The following is a 21,864-nucleotide window of genomic DNA, read 5'->3' as shown; positions in this document are numbered from 1 at the left end:
AACTGAAATAAAAATTCTCAGTATTTATGTAGTGTATTAGTTTGCTAGGGCTGCCATAACTAAGTACCCCAGACTGAGTGGCTTAAGCAACAGAAATTTATTTTTTCATAATTCTGGAGGCTAGTAGCCCAAGATCAGTGTCAGCAGGTTTGGTTTCTTGTAAAGCCTCTCTCCCTGGCTTGACATGGCCACCTTCTCTCTGTGTCCTTACATGTCATTCTTCTTTTATCCAAACAAGTGCACCAAGTCCTATCAGGGTTGGGACCACCCATGTGATCTCATTTTACCGTAATTACCCTATGAAAGGTCTTCTCTCCAAATGCAGTTATTTTCTGAGATTCTGGAAATTAAGACTTAAACCTGTGGATTTTGGAAGGACAACATTCAACTTATAACATGCAGTTAAGTGTTTTTGTTAAGTAAGGTCCACTTTAAGTAACTGAACCACACAAACAAGAGATTTCAGATTTTATTCCTTCGGAAGGAAAAGATAAATAGATATTAATGACAGCAACTTTTTCTGTTTCATTTAGTTTGTGAAATCCACTGGAAATACACATGAATAAATCACCCCAAACCAGGCCATGCTGGCAATGAATGATTCTGTAGTAGTGAGACTGGGGACATTAGTTTAAAGGGGACAAATTGTACTTGTCTGGGAAAGTACTCACCAAGATCTAAACTAATACATCCCTTCCATTTTGAATTTACCTTTTAAATTGCTTTGCTTGACTTGATCCTTGAACAATATATCTCCTGTTCACCTGTTTACTTTCACTTACCATTTAGGATGTACTATGTACTAATGTGCTGTTTTTGATACGTCAGACATTGCTTTATTTAATGAAGAAGCTATTAATGGGAGTGCTCAGAACCTGTGTTGTTTCATCTATAAAATCAGCACTGGGGACTAAATTATCTTCAAGGTCCCTTTCAGCTCTTAATGATCTATTATCCCATAGTAAAGTACATTACTTTAATTTCCTTGGATCTTAAACACTAAAAGTGAGTATTTAAGACCTACCTTGTCGTTACTGTAAGCACATGTCAGTGTGTGATGTTTACTAGGTGTCAATGATAAAGCAAAGGAAGTAGGGCTGAGTTACTGCTTCTCAAAAGTCAATAGTGACTCATCACTAGAAAATACTTCAAAATATACATTTACAATTTAAAATTTACCCTCCTGTCTAAAGAGACAAACTGCTGTCACTTGTTTTTGTTATATTAGTGTATCAGAAATATGATACAGGCAGTTATAAAATCTAGTAAAGGTAGCTCTCTGGTTTCACACTTTGCAACAAGAAGGAAAGAACTTTGATAAAACCATGTAAATAGAATCACTATAACTGCACATCTTTCTTATTATTTTCAGTGCTCTCAGATTTTTTGACTATATCAAAATACTTCCTCAATGAACATATTATAAATAAAAAGAGAAAGAGAAGTTTACAGTATGTGTAGATGCTACTCAGATTAGGTGTATCTTGCTTTGCATAATTGGGAAGTCTTGGACAATGAGTCACACTTAAGTGACAGACTCTTCTTTAGTAGAAATAATAGGGTGTATTCTATAATTCCTAACACCTGGCACATAGGTTTGATACATGTTTGAATTATATGACTAATCAGCTCCCCCAATCCTTTTGCTTTGTAAACATGCTCTATGTGTTAGATTTATTTATATCCATATCCAAGCATTTACTATCAGGGAAACCAGTGCTTCTCAAATGTTAATGTTATTGTGAGTCAACTGGGAATCTTGTTAAAAATGCAGATTTTGATTTGGGTGATTTGGATTGGATATTTCGAAGGCTTCCAGGTGCTGCTGCTAACACTGGATTCAAGAACCGAATTCGAGTAACGGATATAAACCCAGGTCCAGTTTAATAATTTTTTTGTATCACGTGGTAATGTTTGCCATGCTATATGCACGTGATATATAGTTCCTCCTGTTCTCTCCTTTTTTATTATTATTACAAAGTTATAAAAGTGCATTGTAGAAATTGTAGAGGGTGGGAAAAAGTGGTGATCCTGGGTTGTCACTCAGAGATAACCATTTTTGGCATTTAAAAAGTGGATTTATAATATATTTTTACAAAAATTGGTTAATTCTGTATAAACTTCTTTGATAGACTGTCTTATTTAATATAGTGTGAACACTCTTCTGTACTGCTGATTATTTTACCAACAAAAGTTGGTTTTATATGGGAATAGCAGAGAGCTGTCATTGAGACAAGCAAGTTCAGGCAAAAACTGTAGGCAATGCTACAGAACAAAAAAGAAGCATGCTCTTGTATAGAGGAAAGGATGGACCTGGGAGGGCTGTTATAAACAAAGTTCGTTGGATGAAACTGGGAGTTGAAAGTCTAGTGGCTTCTCATTGGCTGAGTTGTGGCTGTCTCTCAATTAATTGTCTGGGCTGTTGCCAGGGAAAAAAGTAAGCCCTTCTTCCTCTTGCTGGGATAGTGAAATAGTATCCACATGCAAGGTCCCTATCTTCCTGCTAGATTTACAATTGATGAAGAGTGATAGGACATGAGAGCTCCCCCGCCAAACCTTCTTACTCCATTTTAGTGAGGTTTCCCTTAATTAACATTTACACACTAAATAATCTGTACATTTTTACTGAATAAACTATTTACTTTTATCATCCCTTATCTGAGAACATTTATTTAGGTTGTTTACAGTTTATCACTATTATGAGTGTTTCATTGAACATCCTTATATATACAACTTAGTTAACTTGAACTTTTATTTTTATAGGAGACATACCAATTCCAGGCTGTTAGTATACATGTGCATCTCTTCCACCAAAAGCGCTGAAGGGTGCTTTTTGGACCCTCCTCATAGATTGTCTCTTCGTGTATGAACCAAACCCAGATTTGCGTTGATGCCAGAAAAACTGAGCTTTGTTTGAGCAAATGATATCAACAGAAACTGCTATAAACATCAGTTTGTTTAAAATAAGATGAGTAAGGAAAAGGATGCATTTCAGAAGCCTGATAACTTTAGAGCCAGGGGATTTTTCAGATCAAAAATTGATTACATTTATTACTAGTGTCTGATGCAGTTACTCATGGCTCCCAAGAATTTTTGAGCTAAGTTAATGGAGTTGTACTCTGAATGCCTCACTATAAAAGGACTTGAGTCCAGTGAACTTTTATTGGGGTTAAGAATACTTCAGGCATCCTTAATAGTTTGGTTTTTATTTTCTGAAGTTGGATTTTATTTTACCTGATAATTTCAGCTTATCTAAATTTTGTGTTCTGTACATGTAATGTTTAACTATACCATTGACTATTATGGAAATTCAGTATTATATGACACTGCACTGTGGTGTACTTAGCTTATTAAACTGTAAAATAAAGATTATTTTGAAGATTTGAATATTTGAAGTTGTATTGCCAAAAATAAATAAATTTGCCTTCTTAGAAGATTATTCCACTTTCTACTTAGGCTCAGTATAAGGATGCTTCTTTTAATGGAGTCTAATTACATCAATAAAGAGGATAACTGAGGCTATCTTATTTTTGTTGGCAGCAATTCTAATAGGCTCTACAAATACAACTATGAGTTTGTGAAAGCGATCAATACCATTCAGAAGTCTTGGACTGCAACCAGATACATAGAATATGAGACTCTCACCTTGAGAGACATGATGACGAGAGGTGGTGGCCGGAAAATCCCAAGGTAATAAAACATATCCCTTTATCACTAATAAAGGTATTTGTGTTGAATGTCATACTCCCTTCTATTCTGCTCTCCCTAGTTTGCCCACAATTTTATTGGCCATTGCAACCTAAACTTTTTATGTTATTTTTTTTTTCCCGACCGTCTCCCTATCCTTTCCTTGGATCTTCTGGTGCTCTGAGTCCTATTGATGGGTTCTGCTTTCACAGCATCTGCCACTTCCATCATTCTCCTGCCATTTTCTACACACTGGTGTAGGGTTTTGTCATTTCTCTGCTGCGTTGTGGGTCAGCCTCACACCTCCTGTCTTCTAGTCCTACCTCTTTGGTCTCTTTTCCTCTCAGCCATTCTCTAAAATGCCACTTTCATCTTCCTGTATCCAGATATGGTTGTGTTACTACCTATCTTTTTAAAAAATATTTTATTTATTCATGAGAGATACACAGAGAGAGGCACAGACCTAGGCAGAGGGAGAAGCAGGCTCCTCGCAGGGAGCCTGATGCGGGACTCAATCCTGGACTCCAGGATCCCACCCTGAGCCAAAGGCAGATGCTCAAACACTGATCCACCCAGGTGTCCCTACTACCTATTATCTTATGAATAAATTAACGTGGTAACCAAAGCCATCTAAATTTGACTATGCTTCAATTTAGTACCATGACCCATTTTTGAACAAAATGACACATAATCACCAAAATCTTTACTTTCAGGTACCTCCATTCAGGCTGCTCCCTTTACTTCAGATATCCCTCAACTTGTCTACAAAAACTGTCCAATTTGTCACCTGTAAAAATCTTAAAAGCCTCTCTCTTGCAACATCCAGCAAAAAATTGCTGCATATTTATCAATGTACCTCTACTACCTACAGCCAGAAGTGACACTTCCCATCATTAGCTTACATACCACCCCATCACATATTTCTTATTTAGGAGATCGGGTCACAAATACTTTGAATTTATATAGTCAAGAATTTGGCAATTTTTAAAAAATTTCCTCCAAACTATAGCTGGATCACTCAAAATATATAGACCCTTAACATTTGTTAAATGGCCAAAGATATTCCTATGATTCCGTGTTTCAGGAGAAATTGGTATAACCAAAGGGCAGAGAACTGGAAACCAATAGGGAGTGTAGTGAGACTCAATTTTCAGAGAATACATTATTTCCTTAATATCTATAGAGTTTCTGGTTCAAAATTTGTTTGAACGGGCCACTGATTGGTTAATTAACTAAAATGCATTTCTAATTTTTTCATTTGCAGACTAATAATCCTAACACTCTGACATTTTTTCAACTATGAGGCTGTCTGGAGATTTTTCCTATCTCATCTAATAGCACTCTCTCATAATTCTGCCCCATTCTAAAGAGAATCTCGTATAGTATTTCTCAAAGTGTATTCTAAGACATTTCTAGTCTGTGAGACCCAGGTTAATGGCAGTTAGGAAAGGGAACATGTTGTAACCCTTCTCAGGTTCGCTAAAGTGAGGGAGTTACACTGTGTATATGAGACAGGAAGTCGAGAACTGTTAAGTAAAAATCCACAGCAGCATGAGAGGAAGGCATATCAACATCTGAGCCTAAGGTCCTGGAGCTCCTGCCTGAAAGATTTGAGCCTCAGACACAGTTGCTTTTCCCTGTGTCATTGGCCATGCTTCTGAGGAATTCTTTTACTTTTGACGCTTCTTCCCTCCACCCAAGCACCTTTGTGTTAGAGAAGGGCTGGCTTTATGAAGGGCTGCTTTTAAGGCAAAGCTCCATAGAAGTTAAAGATAGGAGAGAAAATTGAATGAAACAGGAAATACTAAAACAGACATTGTGGTCTGGCTGCCTAGTTTTCAGTAGCATTTTTGTATATAAATTAGGTCTCATAGAATTCAGTGACATAATAGAAACCCACCCTCAGAGATTCTTAACTTGAGGTTTAAAGAGTCATTGAAACTGCCAAAAGTATAGAAAAATGTATTGGTTATGGTCATCTGCCTAAGTTCAGAGCTTTTACCAGACTCTGAAATAATCTAGACCCAAATGATTAAGAGCTTTTAATGTGTAGTGAACCTGTAATCTTTGCGGTTGTTCTCTATCTTACAAATTCATCTTTCAAGCTTCATTTTTACGTCATTGAACTTCGATTGTCACAGTGTTTGATTGGTTTGTCTGTGCATTGACAGGCAAATACCCTGCCTTATAGGATGGTAGGGGGAAGGAAGTTAACATTTGAGTGCCTGCTGTGTGCCAGATGATCACTTAAATAAATGTATCTGCACATATTTAGTCCTCTTAATGACATGGATGATGATGATGATAATGGTAGTTATCATCATAGGAGCTTAATCTAAGGATTTGCAGAAACAGGAACTATAGTAATCTTTACTACATTGATTTTTTTACAAATATTTTATTTATTTATTCATGAGAGATACATAAAGACAGGCAGAAACATGGGCAGAGAGAGGAGGAGGCTCCCTGTGGGGAGCCTGATACGGGACTTGATCCCTGGACCCCGGGATCACGATGCAAGCCAAAGGCAGACGCTCAACCACTGAGCCACCCGGGTGCCCCACTACATTGAATTTTTATAATTTTTAAGGTATGTATGATTCTATCCATTTTAATAGGAGTCATTTGGAGTTTTGTGATGTTAAGCCCTGTGAGTAATGTCACATAGCTGGTGAGTAGTGAAACCATTTGTTGGAGGTCAGTATGACCCTAAGCCTACTATTAAATTACGTTTTGCTGTCAAACTTCAATTCTTTATCTTTTAAATTACTTAATGTATTCTTAAGTATATACAGGACAATTAGTTAATATTTGATTGATTAAATCTGTTGGCCTCTTAGTGTGAAATCACAGAAACTGTTTATTTCCTTCCAAAAATTGTTTGTACCCTAATTTTTACTTAAAAATCTTAAGGAAAATATTCACGATTTGTTGCTTGGTTTGTTTTCTCTCTTGCCCTATATACACAGTTTTCATGGTGCATAGCTTTTTAAGTACCTTGGTTATTCCATGGACATTATCCAAGTTGTATGTATAACATTAAACTTCTTTGTATTTGTGATTGTAATTGCTCCGTTTCATGTCTCTTAATGCTGTACCTCATATGGTCAAAGACTACCTCATGTTCATCTCTCTGTCATAGACAGCTTCCAGCAATGTCCCTGGTTTAGCTAATATTTTAATGAAAAATTGACATTTCTGTAAGGAATTGTGTCTATTTTTATAATTCTCAAGATATGATTGCTATTGAGTGATTCTTTTTTTCTCTCTCCATTTTATCTCACTTCCATTGTGTCTTAACATTGACTTACATCCCCTCTAAAAGAAGTGTGTGAGATAGGGAACTCCTTGGGAGTAGTTGCAGAGGACGTGAAGAAGTGCAGAAATTATCTTTGCCAGTGACTAAATTGGAACCTGGTAGAGAGCACTGGATAATCACTGAAAAGTTTGAAGAGTACAGTCTGGCAATGCCAAGTTGAATGAGATATTCAAGTAGTTATAGTATCGGAAAGATACATGTTATCCTGGTGTAACAGTAGTGCCATAACTCAGGAGTTGATAGAGCATAGAACTGAGATTTTCCTTGTGGAGTGGTGGGTAAGGGCTGCTCTGTGAGCAGTCCTTACATTAGAAGTTAGGGAGAAACTCCTAAAAGAATTTCTTCTAAGCAGTGGGCAATAGGCACGTTAGATAAAAGGAGCAGCAGCGCAAAGACGTGGAACACTGAATTCATTTAGCAGACTTGGAAAGCTCCCAAGAAATCTAGTGTCTAGAGCTGGAATGCTGTTTGTTTTAAATAGCTAATACAGAGAAGCTTGTAGAACAATTTTCTCATTTCCAGACTGTCTTATTCATCGTTCCAAGCAACTCTTCTTTTCCTGTCTTCCTTTCTTTTTTTTTTTTTTAAGATTTTATTTATTTATTCATGAGAGACAGAGAGAGAGAGAGAGAGAGAGAGAGAGACAGAGAGAGAGAAGCAAGCTCTATGCATGGAACCTGACATGGGACTCCATCCCGGGTCTCCAGGATCAGGCCCTGAGCTGAAGGCAGGTGCTAAACCACTGAGCCACCCGGGCTGCCCCCTGTCTTCCTTTCTAACCATCTCATATAGGACGCAGTTTGATAATGATTAAGTATTTTCATCTGTTGTTTATGGAGCTAGTCAGTCTACTTTATACGTAGACTTCAAATTTCTGTGCTTGCTTCACTTCTTTTACAACTAATTCACTGTCACCACCAGCCATCTCCTGAGTCAAACCTTGGTGGTTCCTCTCTTTCCTCTTGTGTCCTTCATAGGCCATTTTAAATTCCCATGTGTTTACTTTCTTGGTCAAAATCTGTTTAAGAAAATGTAGCTATCTAAGCATACTAAGATATACAGTGATATACAGACCCAGTGTCATTTCATAGAAGAAATTTACTAGATCCTGAAAAAGAAACAGATAATGAAAGCCATTGACACACTTAGTTGTGTAATTGAAACATTGTGTATGGGATGTCTGGATGGCTCAGCAGTTGAGCGTCTGCTTTCGGTTCAGGGCATGATCCTGGAGTACCGGGATCAAGTCCTATATCCGGCTCCTTGCATGGAACCTGCTTCTCCTATCTCTGCCTCTCTCTGTGTCTCTCATGAGTAAGCAAATAAAATCTTAAAAAAAAAGAAACATTGTATAATGGACATGTTGTATGTTTGAAACAATGATGGGACAAGGGCTTTTTGGGCTTGAATCAAGATTCTAGGCAGCCAGGTAATTAAAATCATGTAATTAAAGATTAGGAAATCGTTCTCAAGGGAAAGACTATATATTGAAGTCAAATGTATATTTTCATCCTAGGCCTAAACCCACACCACTGACTGCTGAAATACATGAAGAGATTTCACGTTTGCCAACATCATGGGACTGGAGAAATGTTCGTGGTACCAATTTTGTTAGTCCTGTTCGAAACCAAGGTAAAAAAAAAAGTCTGATTTTTTTCATGCATTTGTTCTGAAATATTTATTGAACATTTACTATGTGTCAAGCTCTCAGGTAGATTCTGGGGGTACAGAGATTCAACAGGCCTGATCCACTTTAGTAAAGAAATGGAATAGATATGTCCAGTGGTCATTTCTTCCTTTTATTTTTTTTTAATTTTTAATTTTTATTTATTTATGATAGTCACAGAGAGAGAGAGAGAGAGAGACAGAGACATAGGCAGAGGGAGAAGCAGGCTCCATGCACCGGAAGCCCGACGTGGGATTCGATCCCTGGTCTCCAGGATGGCGCCCTGGGCCAAAGGCAGGCGCTAAACCGCTGCGCCACCCAGGGATCACAGTTCTTCCTTTTATATCCATGACAGACTTTGATAATAGATAATCTCTCGTTGAGCCCAGCATTTTTTGAGTATCCTTCTCGAAATACATTCTAGCTAGCTAATGAAATTAATAAGTAATGGGAAGAAACTCATCTGCCCTCCCCAGTAGGAGAGACTCATGTAGAAACAAAGAATGGCATAGAATTAAAATTGATCTTCCTTCTGCAAGTGGTTTGGAGGAATCCTTCTATGCTATTTGTCCTCCCACTCTCTACCTCCCCCTGTCCACCATCATTTAGTTTCTAATTACCATAAGAGCCCAGAAAAACGGATCCTTAAATTTTTTTTCTGGTAGATTTTTTGAGCTGTGTAAGGACCTTTTTAATTCACTTTATGTCAGAACATGACATACGATGGTACAATTTAACCCAGCTTCCTGAGTGGTGGCCTTGCAGAGCCCAGATTTACCAAAAGCATCACTCTAATTGCATTTTACCCATTATTTTCAGAAATTTCATACAATATGAGTAGATTTAATAACTCTTCCTCTAATAGTACTTGATAGCAAATTATCTTGTTATATTAAATTTTAGCCAACAATGACTTGGAGAATCATTTATACCATACTCAGGTTTATTATTTCTAAACTCATTTTGAAGATAATTATAGCACACATGACTGATTTGTTACTATAAAATAGGTGTAGTATTTGCTGTCTGGAAACATTCTGATTAGTGTCTCCTGAGGATTATAAATTAATAACACCCAAAGATAAATTGTTCTTCCCTTTTCCTAGAAACTCTGTGATAATCAACTCCTCTCACTTCTCAGTGTTCACCACCAGCCCTCCAGTTCCATGCTTACTGAATTCTTGCCAAGTATTCCGAGTGTACAGAGCTTGGAGCAGGTTTTATAGCTGCCAGCCGGCAAGGCTTCTGTCCTGCAGTTGACATCAGAGATCTCATCTCTTTGTCTTTGCTTTTACAAGTTCTTCTGGAACTCTTCAGCTCTAGAGAAAGTGTGGATCCTGAAATGTCTCCCCTACCTTTTCTTTCCTGGGTAGGGCTTCTTTGGAAAGGAGGCTTAGGAAGTGAGAGAACTTTTTTTTTTTAAAGACAATTTTTTTTTAATTTTTTTATTTATTTATGATAGAGAGAGAGAGAGAGAGAGGCAGAGACACAGGCAGAGGGAGAAGCAGGCTCCATGCACCCGGAGCCCGACGTAGGATTCGATCCCGGGTCTCCAGGATCACGCCCTGGGCCAAAGGCAGGCGCTAAACTGCTGCGCCACCCAGGGATCCTTTTTTTTTTTTTTTTAAAGACAATTTTTTTTTAATTTTTTTATGAGAACTTTTAAGGTAATTGAGAAATGAATGGGAAGTGAAATTAAAGGGTTGGTGTTAAGAGAGGATTAAAATGTACTCTGTCATCAGATTCCTTATATCTATCTGACAAGATTAAGTAAATAATGCTTGTCAAGTGTCGATTATTGAGAACCTGACACATGGTTGCTTTCTCTGTAATACAGTGTTTATAGAGTACCATGTGTTAGGATTTTTGATGACTGAGGATATAAAGATTACTGCGGGCATGGCTCTTGTCCTAGAGACTTGCAGTTTAGCAAGATCTGCGAGCAAAATATAAAAATACAGTATGGTAACTACTTTAAGAAAGTGTTTTTTTTAAATTCATTGGGAGCATGGGAGAAGGTCAAAAGAGAAGTTTAGTTCCACTCATTTCCCGAAAGATACAGTTGACTGGTGACGAGACAATAATCCAGGGGACGGAAATTAGACCTTTTAAAACCAAATTCTCAGACATTGGTTTTCTTGTAGCTTGGCAAAAACTATTGTTCTCTGATGTTTCATCTTGTTTGAGTGCTATAAATATGATTTGTACAGACATGGGCAATTTTTAAAGGTTCCTCTTTTGACTTCCTTTTGGTTTTCTTCACTTTAGGTTGGGGAAAAATTATTTTCTCTTCTTGAAAACTGGGCTCCTTGGAAATTTCCACTAACTTTAGGAACACCGCATTCTAGAAAACCCAGAATTCAGAATGACCCAAGTTAAGGGAATTCACAACTTCTCTGTATTCAGAGAGCAAATGAAGATTAACGAAAAAAGAAATATTGGGAAGACAAAATGAGGTTTTACTGTTAAACCTGAAAGCAGCTTTAAGCACCAGCCATATAGCTAGATTTATATTCAAGTGTGAGAGGGAAGAGAAGCTAGGCAATTGGAAGACTTGGACTTTCTGTCTTCTCTCTGCTATACTGTTGTTATTTATTATTGTATCTTCAAGAGAGAGGGGGTGTGTTTCTCAGGTCACGTCAGTTATCGTAAATGCAGTGTTTTCCTACTGTCTAAAATCTAGTTTGTTTAAATCTTGTTCTGAATACCATCTGTACTATTAGAGCTAGAACAGAGAGACCTTATTAAATTGTCTTCCATGCTGTTCACTTTATGTACAAGATAAAAATAAATGCCAGAAAGTTCCAGTGATTTGCCCAGGGTCACACAGCTGAATGACAGGGTAGGGGTGGAGAAGATTCCTAATTCCTTATTCTTAGCTCACAGTGTTCTCCACCATGGGAAGGCGCAGCTGAACACAGTTCAGCTGTGAAAATCATGTTACCTAGTTGAAATTGTGGAAATGTGCTTACTGACCCTGCTGCCATGGCCCAGGAATGCTGGATGACCAAAATGGGGCCATTTCCATATTCTCAGGATGTTAGTTATTTCATGACTCTGGTGTCTCATGAAAGGAACACTGGCTTTGTCTGTTAACTGTCTCTGATCTGGTTCTTTGTCACTCAGTCATTTGAAAGATGGGTCCCAGGGATAGTGTTATTTGGATGGTTTCAAAAACAAGATGTGCAAGTTAATTTTGGCTTAGTTAGTAACTAGATGATAGGGAAGAAAATTTGAAAACTCATTTAAGTAGTTACAGATCTATACACTGAAAAGACTATAAGCTGCCTTGGGAGACACCTAGCTGCTAGCGCCTCCCAGCTGTTAGTTTTGTGACTTTGGACAGGTCATTGTTTCTTTCTGAGTCTCAATGTACACATCATCAAGTGAGTAGTACACTAAATGAATTCAAGATCTTCTTCCAAGAGTTTATCCTAATCTTCATAGTTCAGGTGATCTCTTGGCAGCAAAAGCAGTATATGGTATGGATAAATCTGAGATATTTATAGGGAGAAGTTTGGGGAACACGTGAAATGGTAGAGTGGTTTGAGCTCTAACAGGCTCAGTCCAGGACCTGAAGTGGTATTGAGTCACTTGAGAGAGCTCTCACTTCAGGTGAGAAGCCCTAACTATAAGGGGGCCCCCTTTATAGCTTAGAAACAAGTAAAGGTTGATGGCTTCCAATAAAGTCACCTTTTTTTTTTTTATGGATGTAAATATATGTCTACTTGTTCATAACTTGGGTCTTCCTGCTATAAATATACATTGAGTTTCTTCATTGCATCAGGCACCTATATGAAGAAGGCACATTTCCTGTGTACACTCAAGGAGATTCACAGTTTAGTTTGAGGAAAACAATATAAGTAATTCAGGTAGAGTTTAGAATTTTGGAGGCTGAGCAAACAGTGGTCTGGCTTTCTTTTGCACTCAGGGAGGAACATGAATCGACATTACCTAGGGAAGGTAGTACCCTGATAGTATTCTAATGCATAGTGTTCTTTTGGATACTCTTCTCTCTAAGTAGTAAATTACTAAATTCTGATTTATTAAAGAGAACAAAGGCGACACACACTTTATGTAGAATGAATTTTTTTTTTAGAATGAATTTTTTGAATTTAATGTCTATTCATTAATTTTATTATATATGATTATTATTATATAATCTTATGATGTGTAAGGGAGTGCTCACCATTCAGATAATTTGGTGAATAATTTATTAGTACATTAAATAACCTCTTTTGTATGTAACTATATTTATATATCAATGTTTTGGATTTGGTACAAGCATATCTCCAAATCTCCAATTTGTATCAGTGGTAGTGGTAAAAAAGACTCTATAGTAATATAGACATTAAAATCTATGTTCATTTTTTCTAGAATTATGACAAGTTGAAATCCCAGTTTTGTTATATACATCCCATATTTTCTTCTTAAATGTATTTATGTATTTACCCACATCTTTTGAGGAAACATAGAAAAATAATATTCATATAAATTACTTCAAAGTAAAACATTTTTCCAGGATAGCCCCAGTGGCCCAGCGGTTCAGCGCCGCCTTCAACCCAGGGCGTGATCCTGGAGACCCAGAATCGAGTCCCACGTCAGGCTCCCTGCATGGAGCCTGCTTCTCCCTCTGTCTGTGTCTCTGTCTCTCTCTCTCTCTCTGTGTCTTTCATGAATAAATTAAAAAAAAAACACACACACATTTTTCTTCTCTTAAAATAGCAACTATATTTCTAGCATATGCTTCTTAAGTACATATATTTTGTCCTCACCAGAGCATCCAGGTATTAAATAAAGCGGTTCCTTTTTCCTTTTTTTCTCTGACCTCTATCCAAGCTACTTTTTGTGTTCTTCTTTCCTCTGGGTGACACGTTTTGGGAGCCATGGCTCTGCTGCTCTTCTTTTTCCCTTAGAACCATGTTGTTTTCAATTTCACTACCTCCATCTGCCTTCTAACTTTACTTCCTCATTGGCCACCTTAGATACCATATTCATCATTACAGTTACTCTCTTATCTTTCTTGGACTGTGTTGTACTTTGCCTCCTTGACTATGGTCAAATTGAACTTTTATAATACATCCACACCTGAGCCACTCTTAGGCTTAGTTCCACCCAACAAGTAACTTTAGAAAATGCTGCTCCTGAGGGGCACCTGGGTGACTAGGTTGAATATCTGACTCTCCATTGCAGCTCAGGTTGTGATCTCAGGGTCCTGGGATAGAGTCCCAAGTCTGGCTCCATGCTCAGTGAGGAATCTGCTTGGGATTCTTTCTCTCCCTCTCCTTCTGCCCCTCCCCCTCGTGCTCGATCTCTCTCTCTCTCTCCCTCTCTCTTAATCAAATAAATAAATCTTTTTAAAAAGAAAGAAAAAGAAAATGCTGCTCTTGAGATACTGAAAAGCTCAGCTCACGTGTGTCTTTCCATAGCTGTCTCTCAACTGAATGGCTCAGCATGCTGTAGACCTATATTATTTTTTCATTATCAAGAATACTATCACATGCTTTGCAGAATAGAGGAGTGTTTTGAGTTTCATCTTATTTTGTTTTGCCTCCTAAAATAGTCTCAAGGAAAGCCCCATATAGTAACATTTGCCTTTTGGTGGAAATACTGAAATCTTGTTTGCCTATAAGGTTGTGTTGTTGATCGAATCTTCTATATTGGGCTGATCCTTATGAACAACAGCGGAACTCAAATAAATATATTATTGTGTCTCTCCACTCAGATTTTTCTGTGTTTCTTTGTAAGTGCTTCAAAGTTCTCTTAGGTTACATATCTTTCTTTTCCATCACCAGCATCTTGTGGAAGCTGCTACGCATTTGCGTCTACAGCTATGTTGGAAGCAAGAATCCGTATACTAACCAACAATACTCAGACTCCAATTTTGAGTCCTCAGGAGATTGTCTCTTGCAGCCAGTATGCTCAAGGTGAGTGCTGTATTTCAGGCACTGTTTACTTGGGTGTAGTTGGCCATTGTGGGCAAAGGAAAAAGGATGGTGTAGTAGAGACCACAGTGTCTGTAGTCAGAGCACCAAGGTGCAAGTTCTGGCCTAATCACTTATTAATGAGTGGTTCTCAAGTAATTCACTGCACCATTCAGCAAAATGCCAATAGTTAGTATACACTGAATGAACATGAGCTCTTTGGAGCCTTTTATGTACATTATCCAACAATGCTCAAAACCCTGAGAAGTAGATATCCCTATTTATAGAGGGGACAGACATGAAGTTATTCTATAATATTTTGAAGGCCATATATTTAGAGTTTCAGTTCCAGCTAAAGTTTCACTTCAAAACATAACTCACATTAAAACCGCATTAACCCTGGTTTCTCTCTAGGAGAATGTTACAATTCTGTGCTTGGGCTTTCAGAACAGGGAGTGTGTAATGATGTAGAAAGCCCAGCTGCAATTGATTTAGAATGAAATATTCTCATTTTAAAGTTTTCTGCTGTCAACCCCAGATTTGGCCACTAGAAAATGAAACTGCTTAGGAATGATTATTTTGTCGTTGGGCCTCTTGGTCTTTCTGAAATACTTATTAAACATCAACAATGTGACTTCTAGGCCCTGTGGAACTAAGTATCAAGACAGTCCTTACCTTCATGAAGCTCACACTTAAGTGAGGAAAGTAGAGGTCAAGTATTTAAAAGAACAATGAAGAAAAAAACCCCCACAGGATTACGGATGTGTATAATACAGCAAGGACTGGAGGAGGGTGATATAGACCTGATTTAGACTTTTTTTTTGCAGGAGGTGGTCAGAGAAGTCTTTCTTCAGGAAAAGCCATGTTATGGTGTCTATTTAATAATGACAATAGTAGCCAACTTTTATTGCTTTTACAGGAAGTAACTAATTTAATCCTGTAAGGAAAGTCCTATTCCTATCTATAATTTATAAATAAGTGAACAGAGGTATAGAGAAGTTTAATTCTTTACACAATTTTGGATTTGAACCTACATGGTCAGTCTTCAGAGCCTCCCCACTTAACCGTTATGCTGTAGGTACCTTCCACATCAGGTGCCAAATAACTACTGTTAATTAGATGAGGAGGAGAGGATTCTTAGCTAGATGGCTAATGGATGAATGAAGGAAGTAGCATTTCAGCTAAGAACAACTCCTGTATATAACAAAGAACTATTGGAGTAGAAGAAAGAGAGAGAGAGAGAAAAAAAAAAAAAGGAAATGGGACCATTTCTTCTGTGTCCACCCCTTTTCTAATAGGGGGGTAATAATTGTGTGTGTTATTCATCCTCAGGCTGTGAAGGTGGCTTCCCGTACCTCATCGCAGGAAAATATGCCCAAGATTTTGGGCTGGTGGAAGAGGCCTGCTTCCCCTACGCAGGCTCTGATTCTCCATGCAAACCAAATGACTGCTTCCGTTACTACTCCTCTGAGTACTACTATGTGGGAGGTTTCTATGGGGCCTGCAATGAAGCCCTGATGAAGCTTGAGCTGGTCCGTCACGGGCCCATGGCAGTTGCTTTTGAAGTCTATGATGACTTCTTCCACTACCAGAAGGGAATCTATTACCACACTGGCCTGAGAGACCCTTTCAACCCCTTTGAACTGACTAATCATGCTGTTTTGCTGGTGGGCTATGGTACTGACTCAGCCTCTGGGATGGATTACTGGATTGTGAAAAACAGCTGGGGCTCTAGGTGGGGTGAAGATGGTTACTTCCGGATCCGCAGAGGAACGGATGAATGTGCAATTGAAAGCATAGCAGTGGCAGCCACACCAATTCCTAAATTGTAGGATATGGGTCCTGGCATTTCCTGTTGACCACCATTAGTCACGAAAGGGGATCAATTTATTCAGACCGAAAACTTTTATAGCAGCAATTTCAGATTACAGATAGATTCCTATGAAGATTTTTGCCTTTAAAATTAAAATTGTCTTTGATTTAAATATACCTTTCCATTAACCACTGGCCTACTTTATAGCTATGTAGTAATAAAATGCAGGATTCTGTTCATTATTTTGATTCAAATATAGTATATTTTTTAAAGTCTTTGGGAGAACAGACATTTTTAAAATATAAAAGTCACAAGAAAAAATGGCAATGATTATTAAATTTTTTTTAATGTTTTTGTAAGTGTTCAGGTGATATATATTACAGAATTTATACATAATTGTAACAGGTTTCACCACTGACCCCTTCAGTTAGATTTACAGGTATTACTTATGTAAGTACTTTGAAAACAGAAAGAAATTGAGTGTATTTCAATTTAAAAAACTATGAACCTTTACAAGGGTTATACTCAAATAATGACTAGTTAACCCTAAAATTATCCCCTGGATATTTGATGAGCCAGAGTCCAAGAACAGAAATGAGTTTTGATAAAGATCTGGATATTGGTTAAAGTATCTTTTGGTGTATTTTGCATTTGGAAGTATTGGTCCACCTTCATTGGGTGAGTGTTTATAGCTTAATTAGTGGGATGTTAACAGTTTAGATTTGGACAGATCTATGAGATCTCCAGGGGATATTTCACAGTGATACAAAATCTCTATCCTGAGTAAACAGATGGCCTCTCTTAGAAATGATGTGACAATCAGGCAGATTGGGCCATCAGAGTTCTAAAACATAAGCAAAATCCACAACCCTCTTGGAGCCAGAAGGGACTATAGAGCTCACGTGATCTGTTCATGTCTTTGCACAGAAAGAGTGACAGGGTTAGGGAAGGGCAAGTGGCTCATGTCAGGTGACAGAGGTGGTAAATGACAGGGTCAGATTAGAACTGAGATCTTCTAAGTCCAGTTCTCCTTGAGTGCCTTAGACACTGAGTCTCAGGACTTTTCGTCAGAAAATCCAAAGCGACCAGATGCTAGGTATACACTTTGACATGTTCAAGTGTTAAAGTTTTGTCTGAAACTTCATGTTTTTTTTTTTTTTTTGTATTGCAGTTCACTACAGTGATGTCTTTTTCTCTCCTTGAACTGAAGTGACATGGAAGGAATATGCCCTATGATTAAGATGTGGCTTCTTGGGTGTCCTGGCCCACTGCCACATACCTTTGACTTTTTCACCACATGGTAACTCAGAAGCAGACACTCTGAATAGCAGACATAGCCAGGGCCCTTGTCATGTGGAAGACCTCCAAGGAGGTATGAATGCAGTCTTAGTCTTACTTTATTAACCTGGCCTTGTTGCTATTGGGAAAGTGTAAATAGACTTTGAAATCAAACACGAATTTCTTTTTCACTAAAACTTACAGAGATATGACCTGTTAGCTTAACAGATGAAATATTATTTAACATGAAATGTGAGCTTATTCTCTGGTTTTCCACCTGCATGACTGTCAGCTGACACATACACATAAGTCATGAAGAGGTAGGGCAGCTGTGCTTTAGCACAATTCCATGAGGCCCCAGCTGGGCTATAAAGGAGAATCATTGCTGGTATCATTCATAAAATACTTTAGGAAATATTGAAAGACTAAATATAGGTGTGAACCTAACTGGCAATGGGAAGCAATTCTCATAAGCATGATTAGTTGAAAACAATGGTTTGAAGAGGCCCTAAATTTTCTGACTTTACAAGAGGGATTGCCCAGAATGAGAACTCAGGTTCCACTGTGCTTCAACCTGCATTTATCTGCTATGAGAGTTTGCTTCTCCCATTTCTAGATGACTGATCACTACTTTACTTTATCCCTAGTGGCCGAACTCACCAAAGACGGTGACTAAGTAAACATCATGGTTCCTCAAAACACATGATTAAACTCTTAAGCTGTACAAAAAAACAAGATTTGTAATCTAAAAGTTGTTTATATTGGTGCTAATAGAGCATGTAATCAAAGTCTGTTGACAGACTGAGCTCTGCAAAAAATGGGATGGGAACTCTGGCTAACCTCCCCGAAGACGTATTCAGAAGAACAACAGTTGTGTGTGTGTGGAGACACCATTGTCCACAAAAGGAAATAAAGGTTAGCTGGGTAGTCAAGTGCAAGGTTGGCATTGACTTGGGTGACTGTGGCCTGGGTCAGCATTCTGGCTCTGCCTCATTCTGCCTCTGCCTCATGAAAGCCTGAGGCAGTTTCCTTACCCAACCTGTGCTTCAGATTCCTGGACTGTAAACTAGAGATAACAGGGTAGTTAACCCTCCCTGTGTGAACTCTCCCTCTAAACTCTTATTGTTGCAATGAAGGAACTAATAGATTGGCACTTTTGGACACCATTGTTTGCTTTCTTCAAGCTCAGGCCTTTCACCATCCCCAGTAGGGAAAGTGAAGTAGATTCAGATAATGCAGTTTCCCTGCCACCCAGATTTGCTCACTGACCTCCATTTGACCTCTAACCACTGAAGCCAGAAAGTGGTTAGGTTTGAATAGTAAGGGATACATGCACCTACTTCACAGAGTTCTCTGAGGGTTAAATGCCTCCCTATTATGTAGAGCATGTAAACAGTGCGTGGAACCTAGAAAGGAGTGTGTAAATATTAGTTATTACTCAAGTCTTATTTTTCTGAATTCAAATAGTAAAATAGTTGTTTGCTAGGAGGAGGCAGCTAAGACATGTTCTATTAATAAACAAACTCTGGGGCAGCTCCGGTGGCACAGCGGTTTGGCACCGCCTGCAGCCTGGGGTGTGATCCTAGAGACCAGGGATCGAGTCCCATGTCGGGCTCCCTGCGTGGAGCCTGCTTCTTCTCCCTCTGCCTGTGTCTCTGCCTCTCTCTCTCTCTGTCTGTCTCTATCAATAAATAAATAAAATCTTTAAAAAAAAAATAAGCAAACTCTGCCCTGCAATGAGACTTGAGGAGGGGCTTAGGAGATTTTTCTTTTAAGGAAGAAAAGAATCTACAGAAGAACACTGGCACAAAGAAACAGAAAAACCTCCAAAAACTTGAGGGAGGCAATTTTTATTTTTTTTTGGTACAGAAGGTTTTTTTGGCTTTTTTTTTTTTTTTAAGATTTTATTTATTTGAGAGAAAGACACAGAGATAGAGAGCACGGAGAGGAGAGGGAGAAACAGGCTCCCCATGGAGCAGGGAACCCAATGCAGGGCTCTGATTCCAGGACCCTGGGATCATGACCTGAGCTGAAGGCAGATGCTTAACCAGCTGAGCCACCAAGCACCCCGAGTTGTTTTTGTTTGTTTTAAAGATGTATTTATTTGAGTGAGAGTCTGTACATATGTCAGGGGGTAGTGGGGGTCAGGATAGGGGGAGAGAAACCAGGCAGATTCAGTGCTCAGTGGGACTGGATCTCATGACCCTGAGATGGCAACCGAGCCTAAACCAACAGTTGGTTGCTTAACTGACTGCACCACCCAGGCACCCCTTGGTACAGAGGTTTCTACATCTTCACCATATAATTTCCTCTGTTGCCAGCTCTGTGGAGAGAGGAATAATGTGAGAGGACATCAAATTTGGAAGGCTTCGACTGAGAGAAAAATCATTGCAATCTTTAAGCCAAAAACACTAAGGTTGTAATACATTTATTTTCCTATTTGGAATTTTCCTATAAAAATAAGATAAGCATAACAGAGTCACAAAACATGAGTGCTGGAAGATCATCTGGTTCACTGCTCATTAAAATAAAAATAGGGGCACAAGGGTCACTCAGTTGGTTAAGCATCAGTCTTCAGCTCAGGTCATGATCTCAGGGTCCTGGGAATGAGATCACATCGGGCTCCCTGCTCTGTGGGCAGTCTGCTTCTCCCTGTACCCCTCCCCCCTGCTCATGCTCTCTCTCTCTCTCACCTCACTCCCACACTCTCAAATAAATAAATAAAATCTTTAAAAAAATAAAAATGGGCTTACAGAAGTGAAGTAGCATACCTGGGGCTCTAGTTAATAAAGCTAAATCTAGATTCCACTGTATCCAGAACTTTCTACCGTTCCTGCTGCCTCCCAATTACAAAAGGATAAAGAAATCTACATGTTGTGAGACACATAAACTCACTTGTTCCATAAAATCATTTCTAAGTTATTTTCTAGCTTTCAGAAATCCTATTATCTCTCAGGGGCAAGTGCGCTAAGCTTCAATCCATGTGTGGTGGTTTGGAAGGCTTAATTTAACAGTTCTCCTCGAAATATAGTGATATTAACATTTCTACTTCTTAACTGTAATAAATATTTATTTTTGGCCTAAAGTTAAGTGGAAACTTCCTGACCGCAACTAGAAAACTTTAGATGTATCAAACTTCTGCTCTAACAGGAATTGCATGGCCTTGAAATTGAATGTTGGTAGTGGGTCAGTTAGCCACTGGGCCTTAGTTTCATTAGCTGTGAAACACTGGCCTCATTGAACCGTTGCTGTGATTGAAACTGTGAAATCGCCTGGACTGTAAAATAATTGAAACCTCAGCAGACCTTCCTCTTGTGCCATACAATGTCCTTGTGATGACAGCCTACCAAAATCTCAGGAGAGATACCAACCTTCAGACAGAAAATGCAACACGTCCCTTTGCTGGAGTCCTCCCTTTTCCTTTCAGAAGTCCATTTATCAAGATTGCTTTTCTTCAAATGCTTTTTAAAAGTGGGCAGAAGTGAGAAATTTAACCTCTACTTTTCCAAATTTGAGGATGCGATACGTATCCATAGCATTGAGTTTGAGCTTTCTGTCCTAAAAGAGTGTTTATTTTTTGAAATTCCTTTCTAACAGATCATTAAAGTGGAAAGAATATGATAAACTCCAAACCCCTCAAGTTGTGAGAAATGAAAAGCAGATTTGCTCCTTCCTCTTATGCAAAAGGTCTGAAGAGATTGAAATCTTAGCAATCAATTAAAAAGAATTAAGCTGGAGAAATAGCCTTCCCCTGCAGAAATGAGGGAAATGCCATGAAGCTATTCTTGTGCTTTAAAGTAATCATTGAGATGTTTTATATTTTTCCTAAAATGTATTTTATGGTCCTTCAAAAGTATTGAATAGTTTAAGTGATAGAAAATGAATGCTTTTAATATCAGATTTTTATACCTTCATTCTCTTTTGTGGGTTTTTAAAGAGCTTTAAAAATTTTCCTCTAAATTAACTCTTCCTATGTCATCTTAAGAAATTCACAGTATTCCCAAGAGATAGTAAACAAGGTCTCAGTTTTGCAGGCTAAAATACAGTTGAGTAGTAAGAAGAATGAGTCTATGGAGAGAAAGTAAACAAAGTAGCATTGTGCTCTGAAAATACCATGGGCCCTGGAAGCAGGCAATCCTGACTTTGAGTCTTTGCTCCTTTAGCATTTGTTATTTAG

At 38.3% G+C, this 21,864-nt stretch overlaps 1 protein-coding gene across 1 annotated transcript in view; it reads left to right on the top strand.

Moving 5' to 3' along the window:
• CTSC (cathepsin C) overlaps nt 1-16,651 on the top strand; it is a 35,867-nt gene extending 19,216 nt beyond the window's left edge. The window contains exons 4-7 of the mRNA XM_077867369.1: nt 3,541-3,690; nt 8,523-8,638; nt 14,468-14,599; nt 15,929-16,651. Of these exons, the coding sequence (XP_077723495.1) occupies nt 3,541-3,690; nt 8,523-8,638; nt 14,468-14,599; nt 15,929-16,428 (898 nt within the window). The 3' untranslated portion in view covers nt 16,429-16,651. The remainder of the gene's footprint in view (nt 1-3,540; nt 3,691-8,522; nt 8,639-14,467; nt 14,600-15,928) is intronic.
• Nucleotides 16,652-21,864: the final 5,213 nt, after the last annotated feature.

The sequence above is a fragment of the Canis aureus genome, chromosome 23 (assembly GCF_053574225.1).
Source record: "Canis aureus isolate CA01 chromosome 23, VMU_Caureus_v.1.0, whole genome shotgun sequence".
NCBI classification, from domain to species: Eukaryota; Metazoa; Chordata; class Mammalia; order Carnivora; family Canidae; genus Canis; species Canis aureus.
This window is presented reverse-complemented; position numbering and strand designations above follow the sequence as displayed.